At 48.2% G+C, this 20000-nt stretch overlaps 1 protein-coding gene across 1 annotated transcript; it reads left to right on the plus strand.

The window, feature by feature from the left end:
* The first annotated feature begins 7785 nt into the window (after nt 1–7785).
* On the plus strand, nt 7786–13965 carry LOC132462354 (phosphatidylinositol 3-kinase regulatory subunit gamma-like). Its single transcript, XM_060057837.1, has 10 exons — nt 7786–8122; nt 9805–9916; nt 10032–10130; nt 10375–10555; nt 10672–10797; nt 10921–11063; nt 11183–11359; nt 11565–11639; nt 11759–11929; nt 12248–13965. The coding sequence occupies exons 1-10, from the start codon at nt 8068–8070 to the stop codon at nt 12555–12557; spliced, it is 1449 nt and encodes a 482-aa protein (XP_059913820.1). The 5' UTR covers nt 7786–8067; the 3' UTR covers nt 12558–13965.
* Nucleotides 13966–20000: the final 6035 nt, after the last annotated feature.

The raw sequence follows: 20000 nt of genomic DNA on the forward strand, positions 1-20000 counted from the left end.
TGGAGTAGCTCTAGTGCTGTAGCTTCTACTGGAGTAGCTCTAGTGCTGTAGCTTCTACTGAGTAGCTCTAGTGCTGTAGCTTCTACTGGAGTAGCTCTAGTGCTGTAGTTTCTACTGGAGTAGCTCTAGTGCTGTAGCTTCTACTGGAGTAGCTCTAGTGCTGTAGCTTCTACTGAGTAGCTCTAGGGCTGTAGCTTCTACTGGAGTAGCTCTAGCGCTGTAGCTTCTACTGGAGTAGCTCTAGCGCTGTAGCTTCTACTGGAGTAGCTCTAGTGCTGTAGCTTCTACTGGAGTAGCTCTAGTGCTGTAGCTTCTACTGGAGTAGCTCTAGTGCTGTAGCTTCTACTGGAGTAGCTCTAGTGCTGTAGCTTCTACTGGAGTAGCTCTAGTGCTTCACCACAGCCTAGTTCAAAACAAACAAGTCGTTTCCAGCATGTGGATATCGCAGAGTGTTTGGAGGGGGGGGCTGGTCCTTCTAGAAGCCTGTGTACGAGGGGAGGGAGGGGGGGGGGGAAGCCGGCCTGAGGAGAGGGGCTCTGCTGGGTGTTGGGTGCTGCACCTCGTTCTGTAACGTCTGCCCTGCAACAGTCTTCTGTCCTCGCTGCACTGGCAGGGGGTACTTCATTGAGTGTGTGTGTGTGTGTGTGTGTGTGTGTGTTTGCACGGCTGCTTTTCTGTGCACACAGCCCTATGCATGTATGTGTGTGTATGTCTGAGTGTGTGTGTGTGTGTGTGTGTGTGTGTGTGTGTGTGTGTGTGTGTGTGTGTGTGTATGTGTGTAAATGTCTGTTTGTGTGTGTGTGTGTGTGTGTTTACTGGGCAGCTTTTGTGTGTACACATCCCTATGTATGTGAAGGAGTGTGTGTGTCTGTGTGTGTTTTTGTATGTATGGGTGCTTTGTTTGTACACATCCCCATACATGTGTGTGGGAGTGTGTGTGAGTGTGAGTTTTGTTTGTGTGTTTGTGAGTGCTAGTTTGGTGTTGTGTGTTGACGCGGCATGCGTGTGTTTCTTTGTGTATGTTTGTATATTTACACCCGCAGACCCTGGTGTCAAGCTCAATTATCTGTGTGCCGTGTGTGTATGTGTGTGTGTGTGTGTGTGTGTGTGTGTGTGTGTGTCTGTGTGTGTGTGTGTGTGTGTGTGTGTGTGTGTGTGTGTGTGTGTGTGTGTGTGTGTGTGTGTGTGTGTGTGTGTGTGTGTGTGTGTGTGTGTGTGTGTGTGTGATAAAGAGGGGGGGCTTACACTCGACCCGGCACATTCTCCCACACTCACGAACCAGCCAATCAGGATAGAGGAGGTGGGTGGGGGGTGGGGGGGGGGGGTATTAGGCAGCTCCTCTGCTCTCTTACCCCCCCCCCACCCCCCACCTTCCACCCTCACCCCCACCCTCCTCCTCTTCCTCCTCCTCCTCCTCCTGGAAGCCGGCCTGAGTCATCCCCCAGGGGCTCGCATTGAGGGGGGGGGGGGAGAGAGAGAGAGAGAGAGAGAGAGAGAGAGAGAGGGGGGAGAGAGAGAGAGAGAGAGATGAGAGAGAGAGAGAGAGAGAGAGAGAGAGAGGAGAGAGGGGGAGAGAGAGAGGGGGAGAGAGAGAGAGAGAGAGAGAGAGAGAGAGAGAGAGAGAAAGGGGAGAGAGAGAGAGAGAGAGAGAGAGAGAGACAGAGAGAGAGAGAGAGAGAGAGAGAGAGAGAGAGAGAGAGAGAGAGAGAGAGAGAGAGAGAGAGACAGAGAGAGAGAGAGAGAGAGAGAGAGAGAGAGAGAGAGAGAGAGAGAGGGAGAGAGAGAGAGAAAGAGAGAGAGAGAGAGAGAGAGAGAGAGAGAGAGAGAGAGAGGGAGAGATGCAAGACTTGCACACGTGTGTCTTTGTGTGTGTGTGTGTGTGTTTGTGTCTTTGTGTGTGTGTGTGCGCGTGTGTCTTTGTGTGTGTGTGTGTGTGCGTGTGTGTTTTGAGGAGAAGCCAGCGCGGGTCGGGCGAGAGAATGGGATCTAAATCCTGTAGTGGGGGGGTCACAATGGCCGCCCTCCCCGCTGACAAAGCCTCCATTGTGGCCCCGCGGGCGGGGGCGGGGGCGGGGGGGCGGGGCCGGGGGCGGGGGGCGGGGCCTAATAGAGTTACCGAGCCGGGCTGAGCCCTGGGCCTGTCCCCTACAGAGGGTCCCGGGGGGGGGGGGGGAGAGAGAGTGTGTGCGTGTGTGTCTGTGTATCTGTGTTTGTGTGAACCTGTATGCGTGTGCATGTGAGAGTGCACGTGTGTGTACGTGCGAGTGTGTGACTGTAGGCGGGAGGGGGGGCGTTGCTGGGGTAACGTCCACTGCTGTGTGACGCCCACGTCTCATTTTATAAGACAGCCCCCACGCAGTCAGCTGACCCCCCCCCCCCCCCCCCTCCTCAGGTGGGAGGTGGGGCTTATCCACCTGGCGGCCGTCCACCAGGTCGGTACCACGGGGCGACCCCCCCCCCCGGGGACTGGGGGCTAATCCTGTCATTCATCATGAAACAAATGAAGGAGATAAAGAAGCTTTACGCAGCGTAAACGGAGAAACACAGCGTGCTTCGTGTACTCGTACCGGCGTGAACGACTTAACTCATAGCTACTCATACTCATAGTCCTGTTTCCCACAAGAACATAAATGATCCATTCATTTGTTGCTATGCAATGTTCAACGCATATGGTTTAAGCCTCAGCTTGGACTGTACCACTATTGAACAGGTAATGGGGCATGGACCCCAGTAGGAGCTCATCTTAATCCCCCCACCCAGCAGAGCTCAGGCAGTGAGCTAGGTGAAGGCCCCCCCCCCCTGTCAGCTCGGAGAGTCGGGTCTGGGTGAGTGACAGCTGAGGGCCGCCGGTCGCTGACGGCCGACGGAGACTCAAGACAAGATGAGACCGACGCCAGCGGGATCGGACTGATGCGGAAACAAAGGAGGAAGAAAACACAGAGAAACTGAATCTAAAGAGAGGGGGAAAAGTGAGGATAAACTCTGTGTCTCTTCTGCTGACGTCTAGAGTTACACGAGCGTTCCGCCAGAACCGCCTTTCTCTTTTTTCCCGTGTTTCTTTCCTTTTTCCCCTCCTGTGTTTTTTCCTCTTTTCCTTGGCTTTTCTCTGACCTCGGAGGAGGAACAGCCCATGTTTCCCAGGGCCCTGCTATTTGAAAGCTCATAGTTTTGGTCATCTAACATTTTTTCTGTTCCAGCGCAAGCAGCCCAACCCCCCCCCCACCCCCCCCCACCCTCCCTCCCCCCCCACTTACATTTCCACAATGGGCCGGTCCGGCGGCCATGTTGCTCCCCGGCCGCGGTCCAGCCGCCTCTGGCAGCGGGCGGGAGCAGCATGGGTCCTGGACGGCACCCTGGGAAACCCCAGAGCCCCCCCCCCCCCTCTCTCTTCCCTCTCCCTCTCTCTCTCTCTCTCTCTCTCTCTCTCTCTCTCTCTCTCTCTCTCCCTCTCTCTCTCTCTCCTCTCCCTCTCCTCTCTCTCTCTCTGTCTCTCTCTCTCTCTCTCTCTCTCTCTCTCTCTCTCTCTCTCTCTCTCTCTCTCTCTCTCTCTCTCCTCTCTCTCTCTCTCTCTCTCTCTCTCTCTCTCTCTCTCTCTCTCTCTCTCTGACACTACACTACAGCAGATTTAAGACACAGGCAAATCCTCCTTCTTCTACCTCCTCCTCCTCTTCCTCGTTCTTCATCTCAACCTCCTCTACCTCCCCTAAGCCTCCTCTTCTACATTTTCTTCTCCTCTCCACCTCATATTCCCTCTACTTTCTCCTCTTCCTCACACTTCTTCTCCTCCTTCTCATCTCCTCCTCCCCCCCTCCTCCTCCTCCCCCCTCTCCCCCTCCTCTCCTCCTCCACCTCCCCCCCCCCTCCTCCTCCTCCTCCTCCTCCACCTCCTCCCCCCTCCTCCTCCCCCCCCCTCCTCCTCCTCCCCCCCCTCCTCCTCCTCCTCTCCACCTCCTCCTCCCCCCTCCCCCCCTCCTCCTCCTCCTCCTCCTCCTCCTCCTCCTCCTCTCTCCTCCTCCTCCTCCCCCCCTCCTCCTCCTCCTCCTCCACCTCCTCCTCCCCCCTCCCCCCTCCTCCTCCTCCTCCTCCTCCTCCTCCTCTCTCCTCCTCCTCCTCCTCCTCCTCCTCTCCTCCTCCTCCTCCTCCTCCCCCCCCTCCTCCTCCTCCTCCTCCTCCTCCTCTCTCCTCCTCCTCCTCCTCCTCCTTCTCCTCCTCCTCCTCCTCCACCTCCTCCCCCCCCCCCAGAGATTGCTCCTTCAATGGGTGAAATGTTGATGGTTGGGTATCATGAAACTAAGAAGTGGAACAAAGTTATAGAAATGCACATAGATGTTGTGTATTTATTCATAATGAAGAATGATTTATCCTGGTGTGGTTGCTACTGTAGTAACCAAAAAAGTTAGAGTAGTTTGAAAGTGAATACAGTCGTTTGAAAGGTACGAAGGTGATGTGAATAGATGCTACGGTAGTTGGATATGTAACTACCCTAGTTTGAAAGTTGCCAGAGTAGTTTTAGAAGTTGGTAAAATTGATAGAAAAGGTTATGACGTTAGTTGTATATGTTACTACCGCAGTTTGACAGTGACTCTTGTGCTTTGATCATTAGCGCAGAGCTTTGATAAGTTGTCCGCGGTGATTTCCCGCACTGGTTCGACAGTTACCACGATCTGTAGCGGTGGAATGCCAGATCTCCAGTGGTCCGCTCACATTGATTAAAACCATTGGCTGAGCCTGAAACCGTATCTGTGTGAAGGAACACAGTTGGAATATGCTCTGCATTTAGCTCCGAGAGAACATCTGTGTGTGTCTGAAAGCCCCCCCAGCAGCGTGCACGCAGCCCGAGGGCGGGGCGATATCAGCCTCTCTGCTGATCCCGTGATCAGCCCCGTGATCCTATCAGGGCTGCACTGAGCAGGTTTACCCAGTAGGTCGACCCCGTCACACTACTGGCTACCAGACACACCCGGGTACATGTTCATCGAGCACACACACAGACACACACACACACACACACACACATGCACACACTCATAAGAACAGTAACACAAATGCATGCACGCAAAACATTAGCACACACACACACACACACACGCATAAACCACAAACTCCCAAGCACACATTCATACATAAAGATAGGCACACACACACCATATATATATATTAATATAATATAACACAAACAAACGTACACACACACATACACACACAGACTGACACAAACACAGACTGACACACACACAGACTGACACACAAACACACAGACAGAGTGCTGGGACTTGAATAGTCGGAATGCTCCAGACAGACTCTTCCACCGAACCAGAGACGGCCACATGGGGCCTCACCGTGCCCCAGCCTGTCCCCCCGCACCCCCGCACCCCCGCACCCAAGACAGTCATCTGAACCCCCGCAACCCTTCACCCCCCCCACCCCCCCACACCGTCTGCTGGCTGAGGGCAGGGAGGGGAGGCTTGTAAAAGTGTCGCAAGGGGTCACAGGGTCATATACCCAGAAGTCAAGAGGGTACATTCTGACTTGGTGGGTGTGGGGTGAGGGGGGGAGGGGTGAGGGGGTGAGGGGAGAGGGGGGAGGTGGGGAGGGGAGAGGGGGGGGTAGTTTGGGCAGTAGCCCATGACATGCCCAGACGTGTAGCAACCAGAGAGAGAGAGGAGGGGTGCAGGCATGGCATCGTACAGACACGCACACGCACGCACGCACCCACACCCACGCGCACACACACGCACACACACACACACACACACACACACACACACACACACACACACACACACATACATAAAAACACACAAGCAGCATGCTGGCATACTGCGATGCAAAGCGAAGAGCCGTAGCACCCCCCACGGCCCCCGGACGGCCTCCAGACCAACAGGTGATCTGTGGGGGCAGGGCTTGGGTTGCTGGTTCCAACCCCGGAGCGTTGACATGCATCCTCCAGGCTCTGGGAGAAGTGTCACCTGAAAGGCCTCAATAGTCAATAGAATCAATCATGTGGATTCTGATTGATAGATATGATGGGCATGGGGTAATGCAATTTAGTAGTCTATTTTTTACTTTCCAGTGATTTTAATTAGCAGTCCCATCCTTTTGTATTAGGTTTATTAATAGGCTAATCCAATTAGTGTCAATGTGGTAGTAAAATGTAATTTATAATTGGTAATATAATATAATTCAATATTATATTTAATACTACGTAACGAATGTTACGTAGTATTGTTCTCTCCGTGTAACTGAAACTTGAACTTAACTCGTTATGTCTCAGTCACTATTACAATATACATTTGTGTTGTCGGAAGATTTAAGCTTTTCTATAAATAAAGATGATAAACAGGCACATATTCTTATGGAGATGAATAGAAAGATTATAGACCGATCTCTTTGTCCCAGTTCTAGCGTATACACATACTTCCAAACACTAGAGATTTGTTCCAAGATATATAGTATATGACTGTATCCAAGTGTTAACAAGGGAGACCATGTCACTGTGGCCCACGCATGTAATAATAAGCGCCATATTCAAGTCGTGCTTGTAGTTTCAATAGTTTCATGGCAGCAAACAGGTGGCAGGGGCGCGTCGTCTTTACTGAAACAGTAGTGCAACATAGCCGAGGCCGGTATCTGGGGTTTTCCTCTTCGGGTCAGAGAGGTTTCGTCTGGTCATCCACAAAGGGCGATCGGTGGTGGACATAAAGGCCGTGTTTCACTCTCTCTCCCCCTCCCTCCTTCCCTAAACTTCAGCTGGTGTGCACAAGGACTCGGGCTGGTGACATTACAGCATAACGTCGCTCTGGCAAGCCGAGCGAACAAACACCAATCTGCGAATAGCGATTTCGAGTAACGTTAATACATCGACGATGTCACTAGTCCTACGCAAATGGAACAAACAACAACGCACGTACAACACCCAAATAACAACTGTAGGCTTAAACGACTCCTTAATTATTCCATTTATTTTTTGGCGTGTCACCTCTACACAGAAAAAAAACATAACGTTGTACGCCCTACGTAGGCCTACTACAGCACCTGCTATTGACCCACACAGTGCGACATTCAGACGATCATACAGCTGTAAATGATCCGAGAAAGGGGCGACCCGGGCAGCCGTTGTTGCTGCAGAACATGTTGAACAAGCTCGGCGAGATGCTTCCCTGTCACACCACAGAGCACGAGCGCTTCACCTCAGACCATGCAAAACTGCATGACGTCATTTTATTGTAACCTATTCATAACCAAAGAAAAATATAAAAAAAGGGGATCGATTAGCAGAGTGATTCTCAGCACAAAGCCAGAACCTGTATTCCACAACACAGGGCACATATTGATAGTAAATTCATTAGGGGACAGGATATTGTTATAATTATTCTTCTTATTATTATTACCATTCTTATAATTATTATTACTATTCTTCGTATTGTGGTTGTTGATGTTGATGTTGTTGTAACGTATCATTATTTGGGCCCCGATTTCTTCATTCATGCAAATGAAATAGTTAGAACGGAGTAGAACGGAGTTGAATGAAACGCCAGTGAACGTACCATTGCATTATGGTAGAGATGCGTGTTATACTTGTATCTAAATCGTTTATCATCTCTTTATATCGTTTTAATTATTAAAAAAACATTACTTATTAATGTTCATACGATCATATGTTGGACCATTCATTGATATGTATGGCAATAGTTCGTCAAATACGCAAATGTAACCCCCCCTCTAGAGCAGGTATTTTGGACCATCCCAAGACGACGTTGGTACAGCCCTTTAAAGTCACTTCAGTTCCGAGATGAGGTAGGAGCGAGCAGTGCCGCGCGTAGCACCAGAAGACACGGCACGAAATGTATCATTTCTTCTGCAACTCGTTATGAACAATAGTTTAAATGTTTAAAGAAACCGTTTGGGGTTTGGATTTGGAACGACGTCCCTTCTTGCCGACGATGCGTATGGCTCCCAAGTTCGTGGCGTCTACGATTTTTACAAAAGTACCCTGACTTGGTCGTTCGACAAAATACATTTTTTTGCGAAACGTGATAACAACGCGGAATAATCTCTGATAACGGAATGGTTATTTCTCTTGGGGGTGTATTCTACATCGAAATGGATCAAGCACCTCCAGGTAAGGTTATGCCTGCTATTTACAATAGCTCAAATAGGACACATATTTCTTTCTGTGCAAATGCTCTTTGGCTATCATGTTATTAATGTGACAAAGCTGTCAATGAACTAATATGCAGTAATAGGTTCAAAACGTTATAAAGCTGGTACTCATCGCTGCGTTCCCTAGTGGCATTGCCCGGGCATGCAAAGAGCAATTCACTTGCCGATTACGTAATACCCTTTCGTCAGGCGCAGTGCTGGCTCTTTTCTTTGTCCCGTCGGATCTGAAAAACTTGTGGCAATTGTATAACATTTCTGCCTTTTTTATGAAGCCTCTTCAAACATTCCGAGTCATCTACAAGTTGCTTTATGTGGACCAAGCTGTGGAAGGTGCATTAATAAATGCCGCATGAAACGAGTGCTTTGTTCTCTGCTGCAGCCGACCGTGGATAATTTGAATGCGCTTTGAAAGTAGGCTACTGGCAACTAGACTAGACAGCTTGTCTCATGACTTACTGTGACATTTAGCATATTGTAACATTTCCCTTGTGTGAAGACAAAAAACATACTAGATGAATCGCAAAAAACGATCCCAGAGATATTCTTTTATAGCCTTCGTTGTGACAATCACAATGGTGATTGACAACTGTCGATTGGACAGCCGATATTCATTTCATATTAATGGAATTGACTATTTTCGCCTATCAGATAACTTCTCGATATTGAATAATGCTTGAGTTTTTTTTCTTTGTGGATTTTCTGAGACTTTAATTTTCGGAGGGGGATGGGGAGAGCAGAAGGAATTCTGCTGAGTGGAGGACTCTGGCTTTAGTTCAGTACCTCCTTCGTGCTGTTGCACCTGCCTTTTGTTTATTTTAAGGGTCATAAAAAGCATAGAGCGGATGGAGCGAGAAACCCACATTTTCTTCTCTCCGGTGGTTCTCGGGCTGCTCTATGAAAGGCACTTTTGTCCTGCAGTGAAATATATCGCCGTTCACCTCCTTGATGCGGTTTGTCCTTTCATTTTCTGGAAAACGGTCAGCCTGTTCGAGGAAAAATATTGCTCTTTTAGAGTTAACTGAGAAAAAAAGACTTCCAAGCACTTGTGTGGTGTGAAAAGGTTTTATGAATGTGTAACTAACTACTAGCCCTACTGAAAATGCATATTTGACGTTTTAAATGTCAAATGGTGAGGAAGAGCCAAAATGGAACATAATAGTCAATTACACAGTATTTAGTAAGTTATTAATTCTTTACAATGATACAGACACTTAATTGACATTTTGTGGGCAGTAATTCCTGTTGGAAACATGCCTGGGCATGTCTAGAGATTGTGACATGTCTTGTCAAACTGCTTGCTACAATCAGCAGGGTGGTAAGGAAAGCAAATAGTGTAATCCACAACGGGCAAACATGGACACACACACACACACACACACACACACACACACACACACACACACACACACACACACACACACACACACACACACACACACACACACACACACACACACACACACACACACACACACACACACCTGCTTTTGTATCCGCAGAGCATCCACACAATGGCAGGGGTCATGTTTGCATAATCTAACTCATGCAAACGGATCAATGTATTTCAATTTCGGAACGCTTTGGCCGAGACTGTCGTCTAAATCTTTCCCGTTCCTTCCTCTCCTCCTCCTGGCTCCTCAGCTCTGCCCCCCCGGTCCACCAAGCCTGCGCCCTCCACCATGAACAACAACGGCTCCCCCCCCCCAGAGCACCCCCTGGCCGACGCCGAGTGGTACTGGGGTGACATCACCAGGTTAGTCTGACCAACCCGACTGGTTTCGACTCGTTCACGCGCCGACCGCCTCTTCCTAACTTCTCGGCTCTCGGCTCGGTTGATTGGATGGTGATCGTCGTTCTCTTCTTCTCAGGGACGAGGTGAACGAGATGCTACGCGACAGCCCCGATGGGTCCTTTATGGTCCGGGACGCCTCGACAAAGATTCAAGGAGAATTCACGCTAACCTTGAGGTGAGCCCAACTTAAAAATAAAATATAAACGGCCACACACACACACACACACACACACACACACACACACACACACACACACACACACACACACACACACACACACACACACACACACACACACACACACACACACACACACACACACACACACACACACACACACCTCTGCGGTACAGCCTGTACGCACTCTTTGTTTGCATTGATCTAATTTCTGCCATCTTATTGACTCGCCATTTCCCAGGAAGGACGGCCACAACAAGCTGATAAAGATCCACCACCGCGATGGGAAGTACGGTTTCTCCGACCCGTTGACCTTTGGCTCGGTGGTGGAGCTCATCTGGCACTACCAGAACCACCCGCTGGTGGAGTACAACGCCATGCTGGACCTGACACTCACGCACGCTGTCTCGCGCCTCCAGCAGGTCAGCTGACCGCCCGGCCGCCGCACCACCCACCTCTCACAACCGTTCCTTTTGTTGTTGTGCTTTTCAAATATTCCTTTTCAATGTATTCATCGTTACTATTCCTATCTTCTAAGGACCAGCTAGCGAAGGAGGACAGCGTTGACGTAGCCGGAAGGAAACTCAAGGAGTATCACTGCCAGTACCAAGAGAAATCTAAAGAGTTCGACCGTCTCTATGAAGCGTTCACCAAGACCTCACAGGTACATCGGTGATTGTGGTACAGCGCTTCACTCTTCAGCTGTTCCTGCCAGCCTGCTAGGTCAATGGCTGAAAGCTCTCCAAAATGTGCCCATTTGGTTGACGAACGATGTGACCCATGGCAGGAGATCCAGATGAAGAGAACAGCGATCGAGGCCTTCAACGAGACCATGATGATCTTCCAGGAGCAGTGCCGGGAACAGGAGCGTTACGGCGAGGAGTTTGAACGCAACAGCCAGCTGGAAGGAGACGAGAAGGACCTGGAGAGGTAAAAAAAGAAATAGCAGCTTCCGTGATTGTTATTTAATTAGCGATCTTCTGTCGTCCATGGAGAAATGCTGGCCCCGAACCTCAACGGTGTTTACTTTCCTCATCCTTTGCAATTAGCTTCCTGATCAACTACGAGAAGCTCAAGCACCGATTGGTGGAGATCTACGACAGCAAGGTGCACCTGGAGGACGACCTGAGGACGCAGGTGGAAGACTACCGGGAGACCGACAGGAGGATCAACGGCCTGAGGCCAGACCTCATCCAGCTCCGCAACATCAGAGACCAATATCTCAAGTGAGTAGTAAATCTCTGGTGTCTCAGGAAGTCCTGGCGGAGGTGGGGAGCACGGTCTGACACCGCCTCCTGCTTCTAGCACTCGTGGTGATTGAACGGAGCGCATTCATAAAACATGATCAAGAGAAAGGGCTCCTTTGGAGATTGTTTCTCGAGTCTTGACCCTTTTTTCCACTGACCTTATCTTACCTCTATTTTTTGACAGTTGGTTGAATCACAAAGGAGTCCGCCAGAAAAGGATTAATAACTGGTTGGGGATACAGAGCAACAGCCTTGACGAGTAAGTGAACCTCTCCAGAAATCCGGTACCAGGACATTAGGCTATAAACGTCCAAATAAAAGTTTTCCGCCGCAATTTTCCGCCATGCCTCATTGGTTACGTCTCCTCTCTCCTCCCAGTACGTACGTGTTGAAAGGGGACGGGGGGTCCCTGCCTCACCAGGACGAGACCAGCTGGTTTGTTGGCGAGATGAGCAGAACGCAGGCAGAGGAGATGCTCCAAGGCAAGGCTTCCGGAACCTTCCTGATCCGCGAGAGCAGCAAACAGGGATGCTACGCGTGCTCCGTTGTGTGAGTATCTCACTCCTAAAATATCCCAACTTCATGATAATATATGTAGCGGGGCTGACGAACAAAACTACCTCAAACAGGCTATAACCATCCAACCCAACGGGCTGCATTAAGTCGGCTCGACTGTTACAGTGCTCGCCTTCCAATCCTTGGGTTGCCAGTTCGAGCCCCAGATGCGTCAGAGAAAAAGAATATCTGATGTTTTACAACAGCCCTATCACATGCTCACGTAGAACATTTGAAAGGGAAAGCTGAAGGTTTCCTCTTCCACGCCGCTCATCTTCCTCCCTCCCTTCCTCCCTCCCTTCCTCCCTCCAGTGTGAACGAGGAGGTGAAGCACTGCATGATCTACAGCACGCCCCACGGCTACGGCTTCGCCGAGCCCTACGACGTCCACTGCTCGCTCAGGGACGTCGTCCTGCACTACCGCCTCAACTCGCTCGCACAACACAACGACGCCCTGGATGTTCGGCTGACGCACCCGGTGCACGCCTCCTCGCCCTCGCTGCCCGCCCCGACCAACGTGACGATGGCGGTGGACGATCACGCGAACACAGAGGAGTCACACAAACTCTTACAGACTCCCAAACACACGCTGGCCCCGCCACTGGCCGCGCCCGAGATGTAGCGACCCGGCGGCGGGGGGGGGACCACGGTGATGATATACTAAAGGACATGTTTACTGTATCCCGGGGAGACGAGGTGCATTGTTCGCTGAGAGGAAGGACGTGAGATTTGCACTAGAGCGATGACAGCGGGATGGGCGATTGGCTGTTCAGATTGAAGTGGGACCGGAACTTGAATGTCAGTTTTAAAAACGTTTTGGTTTTTCTGTTTTCTTTTTTTCTAACCAGTTTATTTTCCTTTCTTTTTTTTTTATAATGTTTTTTTTTCGTTTTGTACTTCATATATTAGTGTTCGGACATCTTTGAGATTGGGTTGTTAAGGATGAGTTGCTAGACCTTCTGATGGCTTCAAATTTTTACAAAAAACAGATGTGGTGAAGATACCTTGCCCTTTTTGAACTGGGTGGAATAAGAACAGTGTGCAATTGACATATTAAGTTGCTACTTTGTGGGTTTGTTATAGTTTTAAAATGGTGCTGTATTAAGGGGGATTATTGTCACATAGGTCAATTGGACCAAATTGTTTTGGGGTAAAAGCCACACGTGAATATATAATTATGGTGCATCTTGAATTTTCTTTCATTTGAATTTTCTTTTTTCGAACGATGGATAGTTATGTAGCATTAATATCCTGTACTATACCATTGTAAAAGCATCTACTCAATGTTATATCCATTGACCAAAGCACTTATTAGTGAACAACCTACATCCCTGTTAAAGAGTGACATTAGTTTAGGGAGGGGAGGACGTGGGAGTACACGCGCTGATGTGCTGAACAAATCATAATCTGAAGTACTGTATGTTATATTCTGTTACTCAAAGAAGTATAAGCTTTTTGTATTCTATATCTATATTTTCTATACACGCCACAGAAGATAAAAAGCTTGACTAAAGTGCAATCCAACAGTATTTCTATTGTTGCAGTGTAATGATGACGATGATGATGGTGAAGGTAAAGCTGTTCATGAGAGGCTAGCATTTGCCACAAAAAAAATGCACTCTCTCTTTCGGTGGCAATCGGTGTGATTTGACCTCCTGGTGGCTTGTGTAATTGGACAGAGGTGCGGACTCGATCCCGCCTCCATTACTTGAACTGTGGCATTGCAAGGATCGATGAATGTGTTTTCATGACGTGCAGCCCACATAGCTTAAGGGGAACAGAATCCATGTTGAACTGGGGACATTTTTGGAGGACAAAAGCTCGCCTGTGAGAAGAAACTGTTAGACTTGTTTTTTTGGGAAGCTTGTCTCTCGATGGAGGCTGTAGCCTCACGGTGAAGAAAGAAGAAAAGAAAACTAATCTCTCGACTGGAGCATTGAGAAGTCCTCGTGGGGAGAAGCCAGGCGACATGTGTTTCTGACCCTTTTCTCGCTGAAGACAATAAACTGACAGGGGTTTTGTCAACTTAACTCACTGCGTTGTCTCATTCTTTAAGATCTCATCAAGCATTTATTAAGCTACCACCAAGTGCATATCACTACCATAATCCCACCATAAGAGGGATTTTTGTATTTTAAGTTTTCCAACCTGAACCATCATGTATAGTTCATTCCTAGTTTGATGGCTCCAGGGGCAAATGTCTGTTTGTGACGTAGCAGGGACTATTTATACAATTGAGATAATGATTGGTTATCCCAGATCGACCATCTGCGAGCCATTGTACTGCTAATAGTCGGCTCCACCAGCTAACTAGGGGCACCTGGGGACAGACTAGCAGATGGAAGAGAAAGCTGACTGCAAATTTAGCAGATTTAGATGCTGGAAGCCTTGTTTTGTTCTTGCTTTCTTCTTACATTGATATGGGGGCCAGTGCCAGGTGTATTAAAAATGTAATTTAGTTAAATTTATGTGACACAGCTTAACACCTCAAACACGCCCAAAAAGTATTATCCCAACTGTGAAGGAGACGGCTCAATGAAGCTGGAACAACACCGGAGAATTTAAGATTGGTCACCCATAACTTTATCATAGTAATGACATCGATACTGACATTAAATATATGAGGGATACATGACTGCCACACACTGACACACGCAAACACACACTGACACACAAACACACACTGACACACACACACACACTGACACACACACACACACGCAAACACACTGACACACACACACACGCAAACACACTGACACACACAAACACACACTGACACACGCAAACACACTGACACACACACACACACTGACACACGCAAACACACTGACACACGCAAACACACACACACACACACACTGACACACGCAAACACACACTGACACACTGACACACACAAACACACACTGACACACGCAAACACACTGACACACACACACACACTGACACACACACTGACACACGCAAACACACTGACACACACACACACACACTGACACACGCAAACACACTGACACACACACACACTGACACACAAACACACACACACACACTGACACACGCACACACACTGACACACGCAAACACACTGACACACACACACACTGACACACGCAAACACACTGACACACGCAAACACACACACACACACACACTGACACACGCAAACACACTGACACACACACACACTGACACACAAACACACACTGACACACGCACACACACTGACACACGCAAACACTGTGACATCCCGCCACGTGGTCCTCGGCCTGGACGGGCCCGGGGTACCGTAGAGGACGGGGTGTACCACCCCCACCCACCAGCCGGCGAGAGAGAGCAGCCCTTTCGGCACCCCAATCAGGGTGATTGGGGGACACCTGGCCGAAAGCACGGTAGCCATGTTAAAAGGAGGCACAGCACAGCACAGCACGGGTCGGGTGCAGGAAGGAAGGGCTCGTGGCAGCAAGGAAGGGCTCGTGGCAGCAAGAGAGCCTAGAGGCCCACGGAGGCCCTAGAGACCGTGAGAACCCTGGTGGATTGAAGTGATTGTATAATAAATGCCTGGAATGGCTTTAACCTTCTACAAACGCGTCGTTTGTACCGGTAACCCGGCTCATTCAAGGAGCGGGTTACCACAACACACTGACACACACGCAAACACACTGACACACAAACACACACTGACACACACACACACACACACTGACACACGCAAACACACTGACACACAAACACACACTGACACACACACACACTGACACACGCAAACACACCGACACACGCAAACACACTGACACACACACACACACTGACACACGCAAACACACTGACACACGCAAACACACACAAACACACACTGACACACACACAAACACACACTGACACACACACACACACACACTGACACACGCAAACACACTGACACACAAACACACACTGCCACACACACTGACACACACACTGACACACGCAAACACACTGACACACACACACACACTGCCACACACACACACACTGACACACGCAAACACACTGACACACGCAAACACACTGACACACAAACACACACACACACACTGACACACGCAAACACACTGACACACACAAACACACACTGACACACACGCAAACACACTGACACACACAAACACACACTGACACACACGCAAACACACTGACACACACACAGACACACTGACAGACACACACTCACACAAGCACACTGACACACACACACTGACACACACACACACACTCACACAAGCACACTGACAAACACACACACACACACACACACAAACACACACACACACACACACACTGTTTCTTCTGTTGGGCCGTGGGATTAATGAGGTGCTCGGAGGACAGGGATGAACTGAAGTCCAGGTAACAGATTAGAGAGAGAGAGAGAGACAGAGAGAGAGACAGAGAGAGAGAGAGAGAGAGACAGAGAAAGAGACAGAGAGAGAGACAGACAGACAGACAGACAGACAGACAGACAGACAGACAGACAGAGAGAGAGAGAGAGAGAGAGAGAGAGAGAGAGAGACAGAGAGAGAGACAGAGAGAGAGATGTGTGTGTCGGTAATAGATGTATGTATTGCAGGACTTGCACTCGGGCCCTGTGTGTGTGTGTGTGTGTGTGCGTGCGCGGTTTGTGTGTGTGTGTTTGCATGGTTTGTGTGTGTGTGCGTGTGTGTGTCTGTGCGTGTGTGTATGTGTGCTTGTGAGCCAATGAATGCATTAAAAATGACTTCAGCCTAGCCTTTGGCCCAACGATATTTTCCTCAACTTCCTCAACAAGTTTCAAAATTACAACTGGCTTCCTTAGTTGCCAGACAATCTGTTTAACCTTCGCACGGACGCAAGCACGCGCGCGTGCACACGCACACCTCACCTTCTCGATGGCTCATACAAATTTCCCTTTCCCTCTCTCCACCCCCAGCGTCTTTTCATCTGTCAGCACATCTTAGTCATAGATCTCACTCATTTATATTCATAGACGTTTCTCTTATTTTCTCTCTCCAAATTAAATACCGCCTGGCTGGCGACAGTAAGATTAATTTATTACTTTAAGAGACACGCCTAAAACGCACCATCAACTGTCTCCAACACACAGGAAAAAGGTTATCGCTTTCATTTATTTTCAAACAGCCAATCGCAATGCTCAAATTCTGTCTCTGCCTGCTTTTACTGTATGCATGCTGGCAGCTCGACCAATAGAAGAACGCGCTCGTGTCCACTGTTAACCAATCACAATCGAGTTGCTATGAGAGGGGCAGACTCTATGCGAAGGATTTTTTTTCTCTATTTTTACAAGCTCATATTCGAGATGGGGTTATGCGTTGGAAGGCTTGCAAAGTCGCTCTCCTTCCAAGCAACATCATTTCGTTGTAGGTTATTGTTAAACCGTAAGAATTCGGCGGACTCACACTTATCTGATAGCTACTCGTTCTTACTGCGTTTTCTGCCTAGTTGGAGGTCTTGCTTAGATGTTGGAACTCGTTTGTCCTATTGAAATCGAGTTTATCAATAGTTAAAAATAAAGGCTTAATCCAGTCTTCATACTGGCTTTATCCAAGGCTTTATACTGCCTGAAAGCGAACATGACCTTGTGTAGCTTATCCTTTTTTTTATTATTATGTGGCAATGTTTGATTTAGCCTGTAGCAACATAGCAACTCCCATTAAGTATAACAACATCCTTGATTACCTTATGTTGTCACAGTACCATCGTAACTATGATAGCTTTTGTAAAACACAAGCGATCATATTTTTCTCGACATGCATGAAACTTGGAAAGTTTTTTTGGCTCACACTACCTTGCCAGGCTATCCCCTGACACAGATTAACCTAATAAAACTAATGCCATGGGAAGCGCTGAATTGGCAGCGTCAACTTGGGATACAAAGAGAGGGAGAGAGCGAGAGCGAGAGAGAGAGAGAGAGAGAGAGAGAGAGAGAGAGAGAGAGAGAGAGAGAGAGAGAGAGAGAGAGAGAGAGAGAGAGAGAGAGAGAGAGAGAGAGAGAGAGAGAGAGAGAGAGAGAGAGAGAGAGAGAGAGAGAGAGAGAGAGAGAGAGAGAGAGAGAGAGAGAGAGAGAGAGAGAGAGAGAGAGAGAGAGAGAGAGAGAGAGAGATGTCTCACCCCTATAGGATCGCCATGGTTTCAGCGCTCATGGCGACATAATGCCCGGCTCCGTGTCTGTAAACCGCGACCGGAGAGATGTTGACGTTGAGGTAGGCTACCTCATACCGCCAACGCATAGGACGCCAAGCTTTAAACACGCCAAAACCACTGCGCTTGGACGCCATGCGCTGAATAATATTGTCTTAAATCTCCCGGGATGACTTTAATCATGAGGTAATGATTTATGTGGAGGTTTAGCGAGACACTCCGGCCCCCCCCTGGGCCTGGAGACGTGCCATATGCAGGAGCCTACAAACATTTAAATAAAATAAAACCACAATGCTCTGCTCCAAGCCAATAAAATATTGTTGTACAGGATTTATTGAGTGTATGGCTTCAGGGAATAATCAAAAAGCTATTACAACTGGAGAAGAAATATGTTGAAAGGGGGTCTGGCCAAGAGAAGATGGGGTCAAGAATGCTATCTATCTTCCAAGGTCAAGATTCGATCGTCTCCGACCAATCAGAGGTGGTTCTTTTTAGAGGCGATACATGAAACTTGTCTTATTGAAAAGAACAACAAAAACAAAGATTGAGGAAGGGAAAAGAAAGACAATCTAAAACACCGGTCGAAAAAAAAGGATCCTTCCTCAATTTCCTGAAAATATCAACCCTCAAATTGAAAACCCATAAATCGGAATCATGTCGCACTGTGGAACGGTTTGTTCCGTCGTTATGGTGAGAGTAATGTGAAGTTCAAGAGGTCGGAAAGCAGCAGCAGGGCAGTTGCCTCCGTCACGACGAAGACACAATGAGTCTGCTATGAGCAGAGTGATAATTAATGCTACAGTCACGATAATAAAGGACGAGCAATTGGAGAGGAGCGAAACGCCCGCTCTTCTAGCAATCACCATCGTCTCTAGCTTAGCGAACACTGATGATTAAGCGTCACAATGACGCCAAAGAATACCAGACAACAAAACACGAGCTATATCAAAAAAGGTCTATAAGTCTATCTAGTTCAGAACGTATTAACCGTCTCTTCTCCTTTCGCTCTTGGCCGCCTCCTTCTCATTTAAACCTGTTTCTCAAGATATGCTTGTCCGGACAGACAACAGCTGCACAATGAGAAATGGCAAGATGGCAAAAAAGTTAATGTGGGCCTCAAACCTCAAACAACACGGCCTAAACAAAGCTAGAAGTCCACAAATGAGAATGGATGAGATCAGGGGTTATCAACCTGCGTGTGGACCCACAGACGTAGGCTATGTTATGCAGGCAAGATCTAATTTTAAATAACATGATTAGCATCCGATTTCTGAATGAATGGACCTGCCTCTATAGCTTTAACCCCAGATGTCTTCTTTATGAAATGCTTTGAAGCTATACATAGCTAACATATGTATTTTTGCTGGAATGAATAGCTTCTGTACATTTAGCATTGTATGGGTCTATTGATGGTTATGGGATCACAAGATAGTTAAGCGAAAAACTGTTTGGATGCACTGCGACAGATTCATCTTCTTTTTTTTTTCCAGTACTTTTTTCGAGACAAAAGAATGGAATGAGAAGACAAAATATGTCCCAGAAAATGTCAAGACAAACGAGGCTACAGGAGTGCTTGAGGCTCCATCTTGATGGCATTAGCCCTGGCACCATGTTGAGCTACTTTAGTTTAGGCAACGCGCTAGAAGGCATGTCGTCTGTTTAGCTACATATTGTATTTTACATTTATTCATAAATTACAAACCTATGTTATGAATTTCTATGCCATACTACATGTGATAACCTACATGTTGAAACCACAAACGACCGTTCTTGAAAGTATCAATTTAATGAGCGATATTGTTTTTACCTTTCGGCCTACTTAAGATCCTCCTGTGTGATTAGCTTTCTATTGGCTTACAGATCGTTTGAAGCGCAGCCAATGGTGTAA

This window comes from Gadus macrocephalus, chromosome 8 (assembly GCF_031168955.1).
Source record: "Gadus macrocephalus chromosome 8, ASM3116895v1".
Taxonomy (NCBI): Eukaryota; Metazoa; Chordata; class Actinopteri; order Gadiformes; family Gadidae; genus Gadus; species Gadus macrocephalus.

Coding starts and splice junctions, on each gene's coding strand:
- LOC132462354 (XM_060057837.1), top strand. CDS start 8,068: ATGGTTATTTCTCTTGGGGGTGTATTCTACATCGAAATGGATCAAGCA. Junction 10,131..10,374: donor GAATTCACGCTAACCTTGAG/GTGAGCCCAACT, acceptor GCCATTTCCCAG/GAAGGACGGCCACAACAAGC. Junction 11,360..11,564: donor ATCAGAGACCAATATCTCAA/GTGAGTAGTAAA, acceptor ATTTTTTGACAG/TTGGTTGAATCACAAAGGAG.